This window comes from Geotrypetes seraphini, chromosome 1 (assembly GCF_902459505.1).
Source record: "Geotrypetes seraphini chromosome 1, aGeoSer1.1, whole genome shotgun sequence".
Lineage (NCBI taxonomy): Eukaryota > Metazoa > Chordata > Amphibia > Gymnophiona > Dermophiidae > Geotrypetes > Geotrypetes seraphini.
The window spans coordinates 227,841,837-227,861,584 of record NC_047084.1 but is presented as its reverse complement, the minus strand read 5'-3'; the positions used below and the strand labels follow the sequence as shown (position 1 = coordinate 227,861,584).

At 41.9% G+C, this 19,748-nt stretch overlaps 1 protein-coding gene across 5 annotated transcripts in view; it reads left to right on the top strand.

The window, feature by feature from the left end:
- Positions 1-19,748, top strand: part of LOC117361967 (uncharacterized protein C4orf19 homolog) — a 196,657-nt gene that overhangs the window by 139,462 nt on the left and 37,447 nt on the right. For all 5 annotated transcript variants that reach the window (XM_033947624.1, XM_033947634.1, XM_033947616.1 and 2 more), the window contains 2 exons: positions 2,027-2,144; positions 19,165-19,218. In XM_033947624.1, coding sequence (XP_033803515.1) covers positions 19,187-19,218 — 32 coding nt within the window. In that variant the 5' untranslated portion in view covers positions 2,027-2,144; positions 19,165-19,186. The remainder of the gene's footprint in view (positions 1-2,026; positions 2,145-19,164; positions 19,219-19,748) is intronic.

The window sequence follows — 19,748 nt, the reverse complement described above, 5'->3', positions numbered from 1 at the left end:
ATAGTAGAACATGTATACAAAATGAGAATACAGTATATAAAATGAATGAACATTTTGGGTGAAAGTATTGGATCAAGTTACCATTCATTGCTATTACACAGCGCTTGATAGCTACATTTTGGTTTTATTAATTGATTCATCTGTGAAAATAAACTTGGTTTATCCAGTCCATCGACCAGTCATTTATTTTTGTGGCTCTCTCCATTTGTTCAGTGGAGTATTGAGGTTTCCTTAGTTGTTGCTAATAATAAGCTTTGAAATGTATTTCCCTGGAAATGTCCAGATGCCTTTTAATGTAATCTGCCTAGAACTGAAAGGTTAAAGCGGAATAGAAGACAATAAAGTAGTGCAATGTAATGTATCTCCTAGCTTCACTCTTATCACATACACATACACATGCATTCCCTTAGATGCATGTTTCACAAAATATCCACAGTTCCAAATGTGAACATATTACCAATTCTACAATAAATATTGTCACGCACACATACACACACCTATATGTATGTTTCACGTTCACATTTGCATGGTCCATCATCTATATTTTAATTTTAATTACATTATGTCTTAATTTTAATTTTTTTTTTTTTATTTAAGGCTCCTTATACGAAGGTGCGCTAGCGTTTTTAGTATATGTACCAGATTAGCACATGCTATAGCCAAAAAACTACCGCCTGCTCATGAGGAGGTGGTAGCGGCTAGCGCGCATGGCATTTTATTGTGCGCTATTCCGCACGTTAAGGCCCTAACGCGCCTTCGTAAAAGGAGCCCTTAGTGTCTTGTTTGGTTTTATTTCATAACTTTGGACCCTTGAGGAAGGCTTTGTTAGCCGAAACACGGCTCGTGTTGGATTCGTTAGTTTTTAATAGGGTTGATGTGGACATTTTCTTGATATTTGGTTGAAGAAATAAAGAGAACTCAAAGAACATTGTGTTCATCCACAGTTTGTTTTGGTTTTGGATTGATCCTTTTTCTGTGGACATTGGGTCTTCCTGTTTTTTGCCTCTCCTATAACCATGCAGTGGTTCAAAATTATAGGCAAAGACCTTGGGCAGCACAAACCATTTGTTACATCTTTTTATAACGGCTTGACTATCTTATATGACTAAATAAAGACAGCATTTTTCAGAGATAATTGTCACATGGTCTGAATTGTTTCCATTAATACTGTACAGTAATGCAAAAGATTTTAAAACTGATAGCTTGTGAAACATATCACAGCCTTTTAAGAAAGAGCTATGTAGTTACACATCTGATGAATGATTTGATTGACCCTGAAACATTTCATCATTCTGCTATCAAAATATTTTGAATGCACAACACTTATAAGTAAAATTAAAATACGTACATACTTTCACTGTGAAACTGAAAAACAGGTAAATCCACTTACAATTTCAACCCACTTAAAATTATCTGCATCCAAGCAATTATTTGGTGGGAAAGGGCAGATGAAAATCAAGCTGTGTACGATCATTTCTTTCAGGCCAAATAGGAAGAAAAAAACTCTTTAAAAGAGAAAGCAAGAAAATTCTTGAATTAGCATCTGCCAAATAAAATCTTACTAAATTTGAGTAACTGTTACCAAAATAATCAATAATCACAGGAAAGAAACTCAGCAGCATATTTTACCATTTAACAACTCTTGGAATAAAGTAAACTTCCTTCTGTTCTCTTAAGCTTCGGTGAACCCCTCCTCCCTCCTTTACAAAACCACGGAAGTGGATTTTTAGCATAGGCCGGCACGCTGAATGCTCTCGAGCAGCACAGAACATTCAGCGTGCCGGCCTGCGCTAAAAATCCACTTCCGCGGTTTTGTAAAGGGGGGGGGAGTAAACTTCCCTCTGATTGAATGCTCTTAGATCAGCTTCCTTCCAATCTAAACAGAACGACATCTATTCTATTCAGCCTTCTCCAGTGAAAACATATTCTACTAATATTTTTTTTTTTAAAGAAAGCCTTCTCATGTAATTGTGCAGATGCGATAACATTTGGTAAAAATTCTTAACATCTCTATTTGTATTCCTAGAATTGGAATCTGTTTATTCTGGAAGAGCCTTTCATACTGAGCTACAATTAGAGTTCCAGGAGAGCATGATGAAGGATAGAACTGGCTCATCTTTCTTCTAGAGTCCTGCAGCGACCTGGTAATCCTTTCCATTATACTTTGGCAGCAATTCTATAAACTGACACCTCATTTTAGGCACCACAAAGGGTTGTTCTTAGTGCCAATTCTATAATAGCTTAAGGGCACACCTAAGCCATTATAGAATATTAGTGCAAAGCTACACTGACATGCCAAAAGTTCGGTGTGCCTACTTAGAACAGGTGAGCATGCCTAAGAGGCCCATGTAATACATTTATAAGTTGTTGTATGCATCACTTGGCTACACACCAATGACCTGCTCATACTTCATCTACATATGTGGCTTCCAACCCACCTCCTCATTTGGGAGACAATCCATTTTTCTTCATTCTGCTTTTGGAGTAGACTGGGACTAACAGTGAAACTGAAGCTTTTACAGATTTGATTTGGGCTGCCTGCCTTGACTGGAGAATTGAAATTGACTGAGACTGTGAGTTGTGAGACTAGGGTCGTCTTTTTTTTTTTTCCCCCCCCTAAATTTTCCTTACAATATTTTCTTCTCCCTTCTCTTTCTTTCTATATCTCTCTGTTATACAAATAAATACATTTTTTTCTGGAGTACTATACTTAAATTGTGAGCCTGTTGGGACATAGAGCGATTTTCAAAGTACCTAATTATTTATTTTGGTGAATTTGTTTGTAAACCAATTTGCAGCCTTTGTGATGATTTAGTGGTATATAAACTCTGTATTAAATTAAATATATGCTTCCTCTACAATTGTATGCTAAGCAATTAGGGACATTTTTTATGGAATAGCATCTAGTCCTTTTGTGCATAACTGCAATGCCAATCATGTGCACTACTGGTACCTAAATTTAGGGCTCCTTTTACAAAGGTGCATTAGGGCCTTAATTGCGAGGAATAGCGCGCTCTAGCCGCTACCGCCTTCTTTTAAGCAGGCGGTAATTTTTCAGCTAGCGTGCACTATAGTACGCGCTAATCTTGTGCGTGTGCTAAAAACGCTAGTGCACCTTAGTAAAAGGAGCCCCCTTACGTTCCAGTTTATAGAATTGCCTTTTTTTTTTAACTTATACTATTCAGATGAATAGTACAGGTAAAATTTAAAAAAAAAAAAAAAGAATAGTAAAGGACCTTGACAGAAAAGTGTAATTGATAGCATAGGGCTTCATTCAAATTCATCTAGGCCTTTGGAGAGCAGATATTAGCAATTATGCATATTTAACTGAAAATTAAAATATTGGGCACAGATAAATGTTATTCAATGCATACTCTGTTTGAGGTAGAAGTGATGGAATATCTTTATGGTTAGAGGCAGGCAGGTTCATCAACCAGGGAATCCAGAGCTCATATCCTACTTCTCCGTCTCTTTATGACCTTGAGCAAGTTAGGTCACCCTCCATTGCCTCAGATACAGTTTAAATTTAAATCCCTTGGGGACAGGGAAATATCTACTACACCTTGAGCTCAGATTTGGAAAAGGAGAGTAATATACCTAGAAGAAAAATCCAAAACTGTAACTGATGTGGCATCATCTACCTTGACCAGCTTCAAAAGGGGATGGAAGCTGAAGTGGGAGATCCGCTGGAGGCAGGAAAGAATGTGTAAACATGCAAACCAGCAACTCAGAGAGATTATATAATTCGTCAAGTACTTCGGCTATATCTAGGATTGCCAGATTCTACAAAGGTAAAATTTGGTCATGTGGCCCCCAACCCTGCCCCGCACAGTTCTACTTAGCCCTTCCCTGTTCCACCCAAGTCACACCCCCATTCTGCACCAGCCCCGCCCCCCCAACCTCTTCTCAAGTTCAAAGCTGCGTTTGGAGGGCCTCTGAGCATGTGCAGGTGTGACACGATGACATCACATGCATGCGCACATACATGTGATACCACCACATTGCATCCGTGCATGCGCAAATACTCTCCAGAAACGGCCCTGAGCTCAAAGCTTTTCAATACTTGAACAAAGTGTCAGGTTTTGAAAAGTCATCCAGACGCCTGGACAGTCCTCTAAAAAGTAGACATGTCCGGGTAAATCCAGATGTCTGGTAACCCTAGCTACATCCAATCAGATAGGCATGAAAATGTATTGAATGTAAGTTGTCCTTTATTGAGAGGCATATATGGCCAAAAGAGTTCCTTTCTAAATTTTTCCAAATATTTTGGTTCATTTTACATATTACTCATAATAAAACTTTTTAACATGCATCTGAAAAAGTTAATACCAACAAACTGATTGCACTCAGATTAATTTGCAATACAATTTTTAAGGAGTTCAAATGGAGCAAAGGCATGCAAACAAATGCATATACCCAGCCCTTTATATTACCTATGTCTGTTGGAAATGAGCAGTTGATAATCTAACTCTCCAATTTTATTATTTCAGGCAGAGAGGAATTGAGTGTCAAAAATGTCTTTGTTTGTATGGAGCCAGTGCCTTTACCCTTTCTGTGTTAGGTTGCTCTTTACAGGATACTTATGAGCTGTCAGGGCATCTTATCATAGGAGGGGTGGAGCAGAGAACCTTCGGTATAGGAAAATCTACCAATATGTTAAGAACATAAGAGTTAAATCCAATGTCAGTGAGTAATTTAATTACTAGCAGAGTTCAATTCAAAGATTAGCCAGAACTATTTTTTTTTTAAAAATATATTTATATGTTGAAGAACATAAGAGTTGCCATACTACCTTATCAGTCTCTTTTCCAACCTGAAGAGCCCTAATCTTTATAGTCTTTTCTCATACGAGAGGAGTTCCATCCCCTTTATCATCTTGGTCGCTCTTCTTTGAACTTTTTCTAGTGCCACTATATCTTTTTTGAGATATGGAGACCAGAAATGAACGCAATACTCAAGGTAAGGTCACACCATTGAATGATACAGAGGCATTAAAACATTCTTAGCCTTGTTAACCATCCTTTTTCTAATAATTCCTAGCATCCTGTTTGCCTTCTTGGCTGCCGCAGCATATTGGGCAGAAGGCTTCAGCGTATTGTCTATGATGACACTCAGATCATTTTCTTGAGTACTGACCCCCCAAGGTAGTCCCTAGCATCCAATAACTATGATTTGGATTATTCTTCTTAATGTGCATCACATTGCATTTGACCACATTGAATTTCATCTGCCATTTGGATGCCCAGTCCTCCAATTTCCTAAGGTCTTCCTGCAGTTTTTCACAGTACGCATGTATTTTAACAACTTTGAACAGTTTAGTATCATCTGCAAATTGAATCACCTCACTCGTAGTTCCAATTTTTAGATCATTTACAAAAAAGTTAAATAGCACCAGTCCCAGTACAGATCCCTGTGACACACCACTATTTACCCTCCTCATCTGAGAAAAATGGCCATTCAACCTGAGCAAGGGTCATTGACGCCATTTGTGAAAGCTTCAGGTTTGAAAATAATTATACATGCAAAATGACACCAGCGCAAGGTTTTAAAATTATAACCAATATTTATTGAATTATTGGTTCTATTTTTTCATTATTAGATCAAAAGAACAGCATAATTGCTTACGTTGCGCTCATGGGAGATCATCATCGTGGCCAAAGGCTGGCCTTCTCACAATGGTCTCGTTTTTCTATCTCATTACATTCTATTATATAACTTTTGGTTTAGTGACATCATCAAGTTTGACGACCAATAACATTTCTATGGGTGGTCTTAAAGTTTAGACAAAGAAACATTCCTCCATGTTTAAAAGTTATACAAAGTTTTCAGAAAATTACTTTTGATTTCTGAATTAACATTATAACATTCAAGAGAATCTATAATTATTAACATGGTGCTGAGAAATTCTCAGCCGTACAGGAAAAACTCTCTTCCTAAGCTGACAGATTCAAATTGCATGGCCTTACACAGAAACCTTAGTCTGGAGGAAGGGGGGGGGTAAATCCCCCTCTCCTCTCCTTGAAGCGTGGGATTCCAATGCCCCCCTTCTTCCTATTCTTGAGACTGACTCTAATTACTTCCAGATGTTGCCTCAGGATTTTCCTTAGTGTTTCTTCAGGTTTAAACTATATAAAATATTGGAAATTAAGTACACACCATTCTTTCACGTATCTTTCATACATCATTCATTCGTTCGGGGCCCCTTTCACACACAACACAATATATTACATTCATACTTAATACACGTTATATCTCAGTTTGGAATATGGAGTCTAATATGCTCTTCCTAACTGGCCTAAGCACATCTGTTATCAATTAGAACTACGAGGCTAAAGGCGGGAAGCTGAACAAAGAACCAGAGAGGACAAAGAACAGCAGGGAACCAAGATGGAGTTCTTAATATCTCTATGCATGTATGTTACGCCTTACCTAATTTCCTCTATGATCTGGCCCAACAGCAAAGTACATAAAGAGAATATTATTATTCTTTTTCTTAATATTTATCTATAGTGTGTTTTTCTGGCCTTGGCTACATCTATATTCAGATTTTTATTCACCTGTTTTTCCGTACGCTTCTATTTGGGCGCGGTCCTTAACTAACACAGATGTTTGTCTAACTAGAATTACCCAGAATCATACGAAAAACTGGCCTTTTGTAGAAAAACGTCCACAAAAATACTGCACTATCACCCTAACATCCATTCCCATTTCCGTCCCATAACCAGCGCTGGCCACGAGCCACGACTCAAACCCTACCTTCTGTTTTCTGTCTGATAATCAGTTCTTACCCACAATTTAATATTGCCTCCTATCCCATGCATCTTTAATTTTCTCAGGAGCCTCTCATGAGGAACTTTGTCAAATGCCTTCTGGAAATCTAGATACACTACATCAACTGGCTTTCCTTTATCCAAATGTTTATTCACACCTTCAAAGAAGTCAAGCAAATTGGTGAGGCAAGACCTCCCTCGGCTGAACCCATGCTGACTCTGTCTCATTAAATCATGTTTGTCTACATGTTCCACAATTTTATTTTTTATAATTGTTTCCCCTGCATAAAGGTCGGTCTTACTGGTCTGTAATTTCCTGAATCTCTCCTGGAACCCTTTTTAAAAATCGGCGTAACATTTGCTACCCTCCAATCTTCAGGTACTAAAGACGATTTTAACAACAGGTTACAGATCACTAACAGCAGATCAGCAATTTCATATTTGAGTTCTTTCAGTACCCTGTGATGTATACCATCCAGTCCAGGTGATTTATCACTGTTTAACTTGTCAATTTGGTTTAGTACGTCTTCCAGGTTCACCAAGATTTCTTTCAATTCCTCCACCTCATCACCCTTGAAAACCATTTCCAGTTCAGTTATATTTCTTACATCTTCTTCCATAAAGACTGAAGCAAAGAATTCATTCAGTCTTTCTGCTATGGCTTTATTCTCCCTGAGCACACCTTTTAGTCTTTTGTCATCCATAGGTCCCACAGATTCCTTCAAAGGATTTCTGCTTTTGATGTACCTAAAAAAATTGTTACTATGAGGTTGTTTTTTTTTGCCTCTTTGGCATGTTGTTCTTAATATTCTTGTTTAGCTTTCTTTATCAGTACTTTGCATCTAAGTGCTTATGTCTCTTCTTATTTTCTTCATTGGGATCCTTTTTCCATTCTTTAAATGATGTTTTCATGGCTGTAATAGCCTCTTTCACTTTGCCTTTAAACCATGCCGGCTCTCATTTTTTTCTTCTTTCCACCTTTGTTAATATGTGGAATCCATCTGGTCTGCGCTTCCATGATGGTATTTTTGAACAATATCCACACCAGATTTACACTTCTGACCTTTGCCACAGACCCTTTTAGCTTCTTTTTAACCATTTCCTCATTTTATCATAGTTGCCCTTGTGAAAATTAAATGCCGCTACACTAGATTTCTTAAGTAACATCACTCCAGTTATCAGCTCAAATTTGATCATGTTATGATCACTGTTTCCCAGCGAGCCCAACACAGTTACCTCCCGTACTATGTCCTACATTCTACTAAGGACCAAATCTAAAATAACTCACCAGTTGCTCCATCGGTGGCAGTAGTGATTTAGCGATCCATTCCTGCCACCACTCCTTGCGTATTCTCTCCACTGTGGCCTGCCCTCAATGAAAACTTCCTGTTTCTGCTTGAGCGGCCGAATAGAGAGAAGATGCCCAGAGTAGCGGCAGGGTAGTGAATCACATTTGCTACCGCCACTTTCCCCTGGCTGGGGAGGAGAGGATTAATTCTTCGAGCCAGGGAGGAGAGAGCCTTGCTGCCGCCGATCTGCATGCAGAGGTCCGTTCAGGCTTTCCCTTTGCTACCGGAGTCCTTGCTTCTGATGTAACTTCTGGTTTTGCAAAACCGGAAGTTACATTAGATGGAAGGACTCCGGTAGCAGAGGGTAAAGCCTGAATGGGTTTCTAGAAAGGGGGCCAACAAATCAGTAAGTTCAATTTTTGCCAAAATTAATTGATTCAAATTGATTCACCCGAAGTGAATCATGAATCAATTCGAATCGCGAATTGGGCAGCACTAATATCTACCTCATCATTCAGTGCTATATACTCTAACTTCCCTACTTTATTTTTTAGACTTCTAGCATTTGTATACAGACACTTCAAATTATGTTTTTTCCTTTTATCTACAGGCTGCTGAGAAGATGACAGGGATAACTTGACATCTTTACTTTGCTTCCCTTTTAAGCATGCTTGGCTTTCTTTCACCATTTTTGAAACCACTTTATTGGGACTCCCTAAATGTTCTGATTCAACAGTATCCTTCAAGGATACTTTACACTGAACCATCTGCTCCTTGGGAGACTGTTGGCTCCCTCCCCCCCCCCCCACCCCCCATCTTAGTTTAAAAGCTGTTCTATCGCCTTTTTAAATGTTAGTGCCAGCAGTCTGGCTCCATCCCAGTTAAGGAGGAGTCCATCCTTTTGGAATAGGTTTCCCCTTTCCCAGCAGGTAGCCCAGTTCCTAACAAATCTAAATCTCTCAACCATGCACCATCGCCTCAACCATGCATTGAGACTTCGGAGTTCTGCCTGCCTTTTGGACCCTGCGTGTAGAACGGAGAGCATTTCTGAAAATGCTACCCTGGAGGATCTGGATTTCAGCTTTCTACCCAAGAGCTGTATAAATGAATTATTGTGATAGCATCAGGCAGCGGAGAGAGGATGAGACTGAAAGATAGATGAAGATGGAGGGGGTGGGGGCTGTGATTGGAAGAGGGCTGAAGCTGGTGGTGAGGATCTTGGACTGGAAGTGATCTGATGCTACGGGTTCTAGGGTTGATGCTGGGGGATAATGGGCTATAAAGAGATGATAATGCAGGTTTGGGACTAGAAGAGAGCTGAGCTGAAGCTAAGAGGCTGGAAGGAGGCTAATTTGGGGACTGAGAGAATGGGGATGATGTTGGGGCTGAAACAAGGAGACTAATACTGGAAGATGCTGGGGAGAAAGTGAGAGCAAGGAGCATATGCTTAGGAGTGAGAAGGGAGTGAGAAAAAGCAGGAGCATTACAGAGAAAAGTGAAGATGGAGTGCAGAGCAGCTTTCCCCTGAAGGAGGGTCCAGAGAGAATCCAGCTGTAAAGTGTTCATAAGGAAACCTACTCAAGATTATAAGTGTTTGGAACTACTCTATTCTACTACAAACTATAAATAGTTAATGCTGAAGTTGTCCCATGGTTTTTCCTGGGTCATCCAAGTTTAAGTAAATCTTTTGGTTCAGAACTGCCACTTCTGGCTTGGGCTGACTTCTTAGATAAAAGGAGAGTACTGAGTAAGTAGATTATTGTGTCAATTGTCCTCCCAGTGCAAACTGTTCCCAGCCCTGACCACACAAACTCTACGATTATTAAAAGTAACCTGCCCTGATACTCACCAGGCAAACGAGGGTTATATGTGCTTTCAGATCCTATAATATCCATATTGAAACAAAAAATATTCAAATAGTTCACAGTCACTACCAAGCAACCTAAGAATAGCCACACAGGGTCAGACTAACGGTCCATCTAGCCTAGTATCCTGGTTCCAACAGTAACCAATTCAGTTCACAAGTACTTGGCAAAAAAAACAAATAGTAGCAACATTCCATGCTATGATCCCACCCAGGGCAAGCAGTGGCTTTCCCTATTTATGTCTCAATAACTATGGACTTTTCCTCCAGTAATATTTAATTTCACCTCATAGCACCTAATCATTCTGGATGCTTGTATAGACAGAATAGCTTACAGCCTGAAATGACTTTAAGATCCCTATAATGCACCAATCAGACCACTGCCAAAAGAAAAATGAATTCAGAAGACTCTATATGGCATAGCAGCAACACTAATTAGTGACATTTCATTAACAAAAATAGTGGTTAAAATATTAATATTCTGCCTCTTGATCTCACAGACAACTGTCAGAGAGTTTAACAAACTGAGCATAAAATTTTTTTTAAAGCAGTATATTCTGTTATCACAGTCAGTTACTCAGAAGCTGGTTGCCATAGAGGAGCATTTTCGATAGGACGTCTAAGTCTGTTTTTAGACGTTTTGGGAAAGACATCCAGAAATCCAACAGAGAAAAATGTTCATTTTCAAAACTGCAATACATCTTATCTTTTTTTAAAAAAATAATGGGGCTCATAATCAAAAAAAAAAAAACATCTAAAAAGTGGCCTAAAGCCTGATCGTTCAAGTACCCATAATCAAAGCTGGTTTAAGACGTATCTAAAACCAGCTTAGGACTTTCCCCTGCCTCTAAACGCACAGAGAGAAAAGAGGCATTTTTAGAGGAAGGGAAAGGGTGGGTGGTGGGCGGGAGGTGGGCTGACCTACACCTAGGCGTACAACACGTATAACCAAAGATTTTGACAGGTTGCCTAGTCGGCACTTATACGTTTTGACTTAGACCAAGTCAAAACAGGTATAAGTGCCGAAAAAGGGGCCGCTGAGCTGATGGCGGCTGGCGCGACCAGTTCAGCGGCCCGGCAACCTACCCACCCCCCACCCCCACCGCAACCATCAGGCAGGAGAGATGCCTCATCTCCCCTACCGCGATGCAATCACCCCTCTACCCGAACTGCCGCGACCCATGGCAGGAGAGATGCCCAATCTCTCCTGCCGCGGGTTGTGGCAATTCGGGTAGAGGAGTGATCGCATCATGGCAGGTAAGATGGCCAATCTCTCCTGCCGCGATATATCATCCCCCACCACAACATCAGGGCAAGAGGGAGCCCAAGCCCTCTTGCCCCGTCGACAGCCCTGACTCGATCGAGCCAGGAGGGAGCCCAAGCCCTCCTGACCACACAACCCCCACCCCCTACAAGATTGGGCAGGAGGGAGCCCAACCCCTCCTGCCCAGGTGGACCCCCTACCCCCACCCCCACTAAAATACAGGCAGGAGGGATCCCAGGCCCTCCTGCCCTCGACTCAATCCCCCCATGACTGCCCCCCCGAACCCCCAATCGCCCCTCCCCATAAACCCGTGACTCCCCCCCCACTGACCCCACGACCCCCCACCCCCAATCCCACCCCCCGTACCTTGACATCATTGGCCGGACGGACGGGTACCAAGTCCACCCGTCCGGCAGGTCAGCCATCCCAGGAATGGGGCCGGATTGGCCCAGGCGGCTCAAACCCTGCCCACAGGTGGGGCCTGAGGCGCCTAGGCCAACCAGAATAGGCCCAGGAGACTTAGGCCTCTCCTGTGGGCAGGGTTTGAGCCGCCTGGCCGCCTGGGCCAATCCGGCCCCATTCCTGGGATGGCTGGCCTGCCGGACGGGTGGACTTGGTACCCATCCATCCAGCCAATGATATCAACATCTACAGTATCTACAATATCACATTGAAGCACAGACAATCTTGTCTTCATTGGTTCCAATTCAGTGCATATATAACATGTAAATAAACATTAAATAAAACACCACAAATAGTAACTGTCAGCATATTACTACATTATCTATGTATAATCCAGGCTTTATATTTCTCCACACCTTGTAATGAAGATGGCAAACTGTTGTGTAGCAAAGATAAATGGCCTCTTTTACAAAGCCGTGCTAGCGGCTGCGCTGCACTAACGGCCCCTAAGTCCATAGAGATTTTAAGGGCTGTTGCCATGCAGCAGCCACTAGTGCGGCTTTATAAAAAAGGCCAAAAGTGTTGATGGCATCACACAAGCACCGCACCGCACTAGTTCCCATAGGATTGGCTTTACATTCACCAATGATATATCTATCGGATGAACATGAGAGGTTATGATATAGAAAGAAGGAAAAAGAAAAGAGGAGAGAAACAAAGGAATGAAAGAATAGAGAGAAAGGGGCTAAAGTTAACACTCTAGCATCAAAAGGAGGAATAACTGAGGAGCAGTGAAAGGACTGAGGGAGTTGGGGAAAAAGTGCTGGAAGGAAGACAAAGATAAAAGAAACACTGGCTTTAGAGGACGTTCATGGTTCCCCAATAAGAATATGGAAAGTTGCTGAGGGACCAGCCATCCCAAATAGAAAATCCAGGGACAGCATTAGAATTAGCACCTAGACACTCGCAACAAAACTGTATTTAATCCAGGATAAACTCCCCCCCCCCAAAAAAAAAAAAATAGCTTTTAGGTTCTGAATATCCCAAAAGAAACCTCACATCCTCTCTAGTAACACGTTGTAATCCCTCTACCATAGACACCTAACCCTGTTATTATTAAGGTGGTTGATTCAAAGATGAGTGCTGTTTCTCCCTGAGTTTACCTTGAATCATCCCTAACACACTTAGGACCCCTTTAACCCTTTCAGGACCATAAGGATCGTAGGCCAATTTTTGTGGTTTTGACGACATTTTTATGGTAAAAAGGGCTTGCAGATGCCAAAAAATTGATTTTTTTTGTGAAATATCATTATTTTTTAAAAAAAAAAAAATCAAACTTCTGGCTTATGGACAGTGTGGCAAGTGAATCTTCTCGTCAATCTGGCAACAACGCTAATGAATGAATGTCGGAACCAGTTTGTTTACATAAAGGCAGTATCATATGGAATCCGTACATATCAAATTTAGAACTGTAGACTATCCCAATCAAAATTTATAGGATTTTAAAGTTATGGGACAAATATGTCCCTTGGTCCTGAAAGGGTTAACAAAGCTGCGGCAGATGTTTCCAGCGGGCTAGCGAGATAAATGCTCCCACGCTCATAGGCTTCCTAAAGATATTCACAGTCCTTAATATGGTTTTTGCCTCAGCTTGCTGGTTTCTCAGTCCTGCTAGGTGTTAGAGGTTTCTTTAGTTTTGTTCACAGCATAATCGGTTAAGTTAGTTTCCAATATAGTTTTCCTCAATTATTATATTAAATGGTAGGCCTTTAACATCGCTAATAATTTTTAGGCCATTAACTTTTTAGAAAGCATTAATTAATTCAGGTACAGAAATCAGAATTGCCTCTTAAATTCACAAGTTCAAACTACTTCACAGATGTTGATAGCTCAGATCACCACAAAACTTTTCAGGTTCTGTGGTTATAGTCACACTTTTATAATACTCTTCATGGTACTCCATGTTTCATCATAATTTATATTTTCTCAACTTGGCAAAGCACTGAGGTGTTACATTTAAAGGTTATGTTAAAAAAAAAAATTAACAATAACATTTTTCTTTTTTGTGATTAAAAAAATGAATTTCTAGAGACTACAATCCTGTATATGATAAGAATCCTCCTAACATTCATTTCATTCAATCTTGAAAGAAATATCTGGATTTATAGAAGGGATTCCAAAGCCCTTAGAGGGAAATTCTGTATAGGTTGCCTGTTTCTGCAGTCACCTATGAAGCGACTGAGAATCGCACACAGGCATCCTATACAGAATCGCATCTGCCCTAAGGAACAGACACCTAACCCTGTCTAACTGGCTCCCATGTCACAGGTGCCAGTTGGAGAATTGCGCCTGATCCCTTCCCATCAGCTGATCTCTGCAAGTGAATCCCCCTGCTGCGATCAGCTGAGTGATTGTAGTAGGGAACCCCCAAACCTCCCCCCTCACGAACTTGGCCGGCAGAAGGGATGCCCAATTCATCCCACCGCTACCCCTGAACTCCCACCTGGCACTGTCTGTAGCAGGAGGGATGCCCCCACCCCAAACACCCCTCAAAGTCCCCCAACAGGAGGGATGCCCACTCCCTCCTGCCACCAGTCCCGACGATCCCCAGAACACCTGACACTCCCCAACCCTTGGAAGTGGTCTCTGGAAACTGGCCAATCAGAGTCCTAGGGCACTCATAATGCATCCCAGAATGTACTGGAAAGGAGGCCTAAAACTCTAGTTGGCCAGGCACCTAAGGCCCCTGGGCCAATTAGAGCCTTAGACCCCTCCCCGGTGCATCCCAGAATGCACCAGAAGGGGAAGGCCTGCCATTTTGGAAGAGGCGGGCCTGCCGGCAGTAGAGAGTAGATACTACGAGAAGGCAGAATAGTCAAGAGGTTCAAGAAAGGGGGTGCTCAGAGGCAATACTGTACACCGCAACACTAAACAGAAAAATACTCTATATATAAGGTGCCCTCAGTGTGAACGAGCAGCAACGGGAGACAAGCTCCAACGCTTCACAAGTCAGGTAGAGGTCATAAACCCCCACCCGCACACCATCACTGGGCACCCAATGTATGCAATAAATCAAAGTGAAAACACTCACAACTCAAATCAAAAAATCAATTGAGGTGAAAAACAAGTGAAACCTCTGAGCGGCTCCTAGCAGAACCAGTCCAGCCAGCTCCCCAGCAAAAATTAAAGTGCCAAAATGAAAAACAGACTTAACTGAATGTGGTAAACATATCTGAAGCACAAGAATAAAACCGCAACAGAACACCAGGTTCAACCAGCCTGGTTTCGGGAACGAGCCCTTTTTCAGGAACCCATACTGGAAGCTGTGAAAATCCGAGTCAGCTGGAAAGAGGGCGGAGCAAACGGAGTAGAACGCACGCCAGCTAAAAAGCAGACAGCAGTTAACGTCACACAAGCATACACCAATCACACAAAGACACATCATACAGGCATATACCATACACACCTCAGCAAGGGGAAGAGGAAACCATGGAGAATTAGAGATAAAGAACCACGAGGCTAAATGATAGTGTGCCACTCCACACTATCATTTAATCCTAAAGGGTGAACAGTCTGCAATTGGAAAATCCAGAATTGCTCTCTGAGATTCAAATGGGCCTGCTTGTCGCCCCTAAAATCACCAGGCAACTGTTTAAGGACAAACCAAGATAAATCAGCAAACTGGTGTCCATGTTCAACACAATGAGGAACCAGAGGCGCAGAGAGAGTAGCAGTATGAATCCTGCTCTTGTGTTCGCGCAGTCTGGTTCTGATCTTCCTGCTGGTGCGTCCAACGTAAATAAGGGTACAGGGACATATGATGACATAAATGACCCCTTCAGATTCACACGAAGTATGGTCCCTGAGTTGATAGGTCTGGTGGGTGCGAGGGTGTTGCCAACATGTGATGGATAAAGAAAGTCTGCACATGTCACAATGACCACAAGGATTGTGACTGCCCCCGAAAAAATCCCAATTCTTAGAAGATAATAAATTCTTTAGATTCTTAGGTCGGGAAAACGCAATACAAGGGGCTTCCTTGAACACCGCATGATGGTCCAAGACATGCCAGTGTTTCTTGACAATCTCGGCAACTTAATGAGCTTGATTGGAAAAGGAGATTACACATACTTGATGGTCCATGGGAGTCCTAACCGATGGAGTAAGGAGGAGCTCAGGGTTGGCATATCTTGCCCTACGGTACGCTCGCTTAATGGTCCACTCAGGATAGCCAGAGACCTGAACCGCTGCGTCAGCCTCAGTCTCAGCCTGAGGCTTTGAAGATTGTGGAATACCATCTTGCTACCTTGCCGTCAACTCACCGTATAACTAAATCTTTTTTAATGGATCTATCCACTATGGTGCTCCAGCGGAATTTCTTTGAGGTACAGGGTGAATTTTATTTGCAGACCCATGGTGTGGCTATGAGTACGGCTATGGCCCCTAGTGTGGCCAATTTGTATGTTGCCAACTTTGAGGAGAAGCTGCTTTATCTATCGGCTTGGATGTCCAACATTGCCATTTGGCTGTGTTATATTGATGATGTATTTTTGGTATGGACTGACACCACTGCCAAGTTTGCTGAATTTCTGACTTAGCTTAACGCTCTGGATGGACACTTGAAATTTACTGCTTCGGTTAATGCAACCAGTGTCATTTACCTGGATACCGTGGTGACTAAATCTGATAGTCAACTGGTTACTACGGTCTTTAGGAAACACACGGACCGTACTACTTACCTGCATTATACCAGCTGCCATCCTGCAAGGTTAAAGCAGTCCCTTCCAGTGGGGCAATTTCTCAGGATACTTCGTATCTGTTCCACTTTGACTGAGTTTAAGGCACCAGCAGGAAGATCAGAACCAGACTGTGCGAACACAAGAGCAGGATTCATACTGCTACTCTCTCTGCGCCTCTGGTTCCTCATTGTGTTGAACATGGACACCAGTTTGCTGATTTATCTTGGTTTGTCCTTGAACAATTGCCTGGTGATTTTAGGGGCGACTTGCAGGCCCATTTGAATCTCAGAGAGCAATTCTGGATTTTCCAATTGCAGACTGTTCACCCTTTAGGATTAAATGATAGTGTGGAGTGGCACACTATCATTTAGCCCCGTGGTTCTTTAACTCTAATTCTCCATGGTTTCCTCTTCCCCTTGCTGAGGTGTGTGTGGTATATGCCTATATGATGTGTCTTTGTGTGATTGGTGTATGCTTGTGTGACGTTACCTGCTGTCTGCTTTTTAGCTGGCATGCGTTCTACTCCGGTTGCTCCGCCCTCTTTCCAGCTGACTCGGATTTTCACAGCTTCCAGTATGGGTTCCTGAAGAAGGGCTCGTTCCCGAAACCAGGCTGGTTGAACCTGGTGTTCTGTTGCGGTTTTATTCTTGTGCTTCAGATATGTTTACCATATTCAGTTAAGTTTGTTTTTCATTTTGGCACTTTAATTTTTGCTGGGGAGCTGGCTGGACTGGTTCTGCTAGGGGCCGCTCAGAGGTTTCACTTGTTTTTCACCTCAACTGATTTTTTGATTTGAGTTGTGAGTGTTTTCACTTTGATTTATTGCACACATTGGGTGCCCAGTGATGGTGTTTGGGTGGGGTTTTATGACCTCTACCTGACTTGTGAAGCGTTGGAGCTTGTCTCCCGTTGCTGCTCGTTCACACTGAGGGCACCTTATATAGAGAGTATTTTTCTGTTTAGTGTTGCGGTGTACAGTATTGCCTCTGAGCGCCCCATTTCTTGAACCTGTTGACTATTCTGCCTTCTTGTAGTATCTAATTTAGGTTGTGGCAGTTTTTTTCGGAGTGTATTTTGTGGCAGTAGAGAGTGGGCATCCCTCTTGCCAGCCATCTCCTAAAGGTATTTTGGGGGGCGGTCGGGAGGTGACAGGGGAATGTTGGGGTGTGAGGCAGTGTCAAGGTGTGTTAGGAAATATCGGTGAATGTTGGGGTATGTCTGGTGGGTGTTGGGGAATGTCAGGTGAGTGTTGAGGGGTGTCAGGGTGTGTTGGGGAATGTTAGGGGAGTGTCATGTGGGTATTGGGGAGTGTCGGATGGGTGTTGGGAAATGTCAGAGAATTTTGTGTGGGTGTTGGGGAGTGTCCGAGGTTCTGGATATCAACAGGGCTGGCAGCAGGTTGGAGTGGGTTCTGAAGATGTGCAAAGTTGTGCTAATGTCTGTGCTTAAGATAGACAGTAGCCCCAGCTACATGGTCTGGCACAGATCGTTATAGGGTTCCTATTATCAAGGTGCGGTAGGGGTTTAACGCGCAGAATACCGCACGTTAAACCGCCTGCCGCGCTAGTCACTAAGGCCTCCATTGACGAGGCGTTAGTTTTTTGGCTTGCTGCGGGGGTTAGCGTGTGATGAAATGTCCGACGCGCTAACCCCGCTAGCACACCTTGATAAAAGGAGCCCATAGTTAATCAGAAACCATTGTCAGAGCGATACTGGAAATTAACAGTCCCTCTGCCCCACACACCTTATTTACCACTGTGTCAAACAGTTTACAAAAGATAGGGGTACTTAACAATAGATTCTATTTTTAGAACAAGTCCCAAATTTATAAATGTCAGAGGTTAAAATCCGCTCGCTCTCTCTGGACCACCCTTCCTCTCTCTCTCTCTCTCTATTTTCTTGGGACTCTTGCTCAATGCTCATCTCCCTGTCTTCCTTCAGATAGCCTCTCACCTATCCAGACACACATTAATGTAGGTAAACTGTCCTTTCTCTCACACACACAGAAGCAGTATTTGTAAAGCTTATTGCTATTTCTTCCTGTACATTTGTAACCCAGTATATACTTGAGGTATCTTTCTAAACAGTGCCTTTCGGTAATATTAAACCTTTCTGCACAATATATTCTTTATGCAATCACTCTTGGCTGTCATTGTCATTAATTTCACTTTCTACTGAATCTTCTATGAGGGTATTGAACCCGGGACCTGGCAGATTGTAAGGCCGCCACCTTATATCATTGGGGACTTGTCTGCTTCAAAATCACCCATGCAAAACCTTACACACATGATCTCAAATACCAAAAAAAAAAAAAAAGAAAGAAGAAAAAGCCCTAAGAAAGTTGCCACAGTAAATGTGGGCTTAGCACATGGTACAATTGCACCTTGCCAAGCATTAAGCCTAGAGTTACTGCTCTTCAATAAAAGGACCCCTTAGGGCTCCTTTTACTAAGGTGCGCTAGGGCTTTAACGCGCGGAATAGCATGTAGCTACATTGCCGTGCACGCTAGACCTTAACGCCAGCATTGAGCTGGCATTAGTTCTAGAAGAGTAGCGCTTGGTCATATTAGAGGTCATATTGCGTGCGCTAAAGAGCGCTAGCGTACCTTAGTAAAAGGAGTCTTGGTAAATTTTCAGAGGCCAATTTAGGAGCATACTCATATCAGCTCTGTAAATTCTCTGTTTTCTGTTCCATGAAAAAATCATAAAGAGATTTATTTGAATATTGCCACCAGCTTATGCTTTGGGAATTAGTTTATTTTGTCATTGCATTTTAAAATTCAATAAAATTCAATAATCCATCAGTTTTCTTTCTCTTTTCCTCTCTTTTGTTTTAGATACTAACAAAGCATAATCCAAATGGGGTGCAAATGTTGCAGAATGATACAACGGTAATGTATGCACATGGAGAAAATTCATTTCTCCTCAACCCTCCACATTCTGATCACATTTTCTCATCAAAGCTAGGCAGTGAGTAACTACACCAGAGGTCCATTCACAGCATATTACAGCACAATGCATAAAGTTACAATCGACTTACATAGAAGTCTGGGCATCCATACCAGAGGGCTCAGTTAACTCAATTTCTGGCAAATAAACACACTGTATGTTAAAAATACATACACCAAAATGTTGCACAAACCTTATTCAGATAAGGTAGTGCTCAACAATATAGCATAGGTGAATTGCCTATCTACAGCACTGTCACATTCTTTACCTCATTCAATATAACTATTTTTGCAACCCAGATCCTCAGCAGCACCACTTTAGGCTCAAAAAAATCTCATTGCCTAAAGATTTATGTGTCATATCGTCACCAGATCTTCTATTAATTAGGTGTAAACATCAAGAATATTTTAGTAAACTTATAATTTTTAAGTACTTAGCTTTTGTACTTAGCCTTCATATGTTGAGGAAGGGA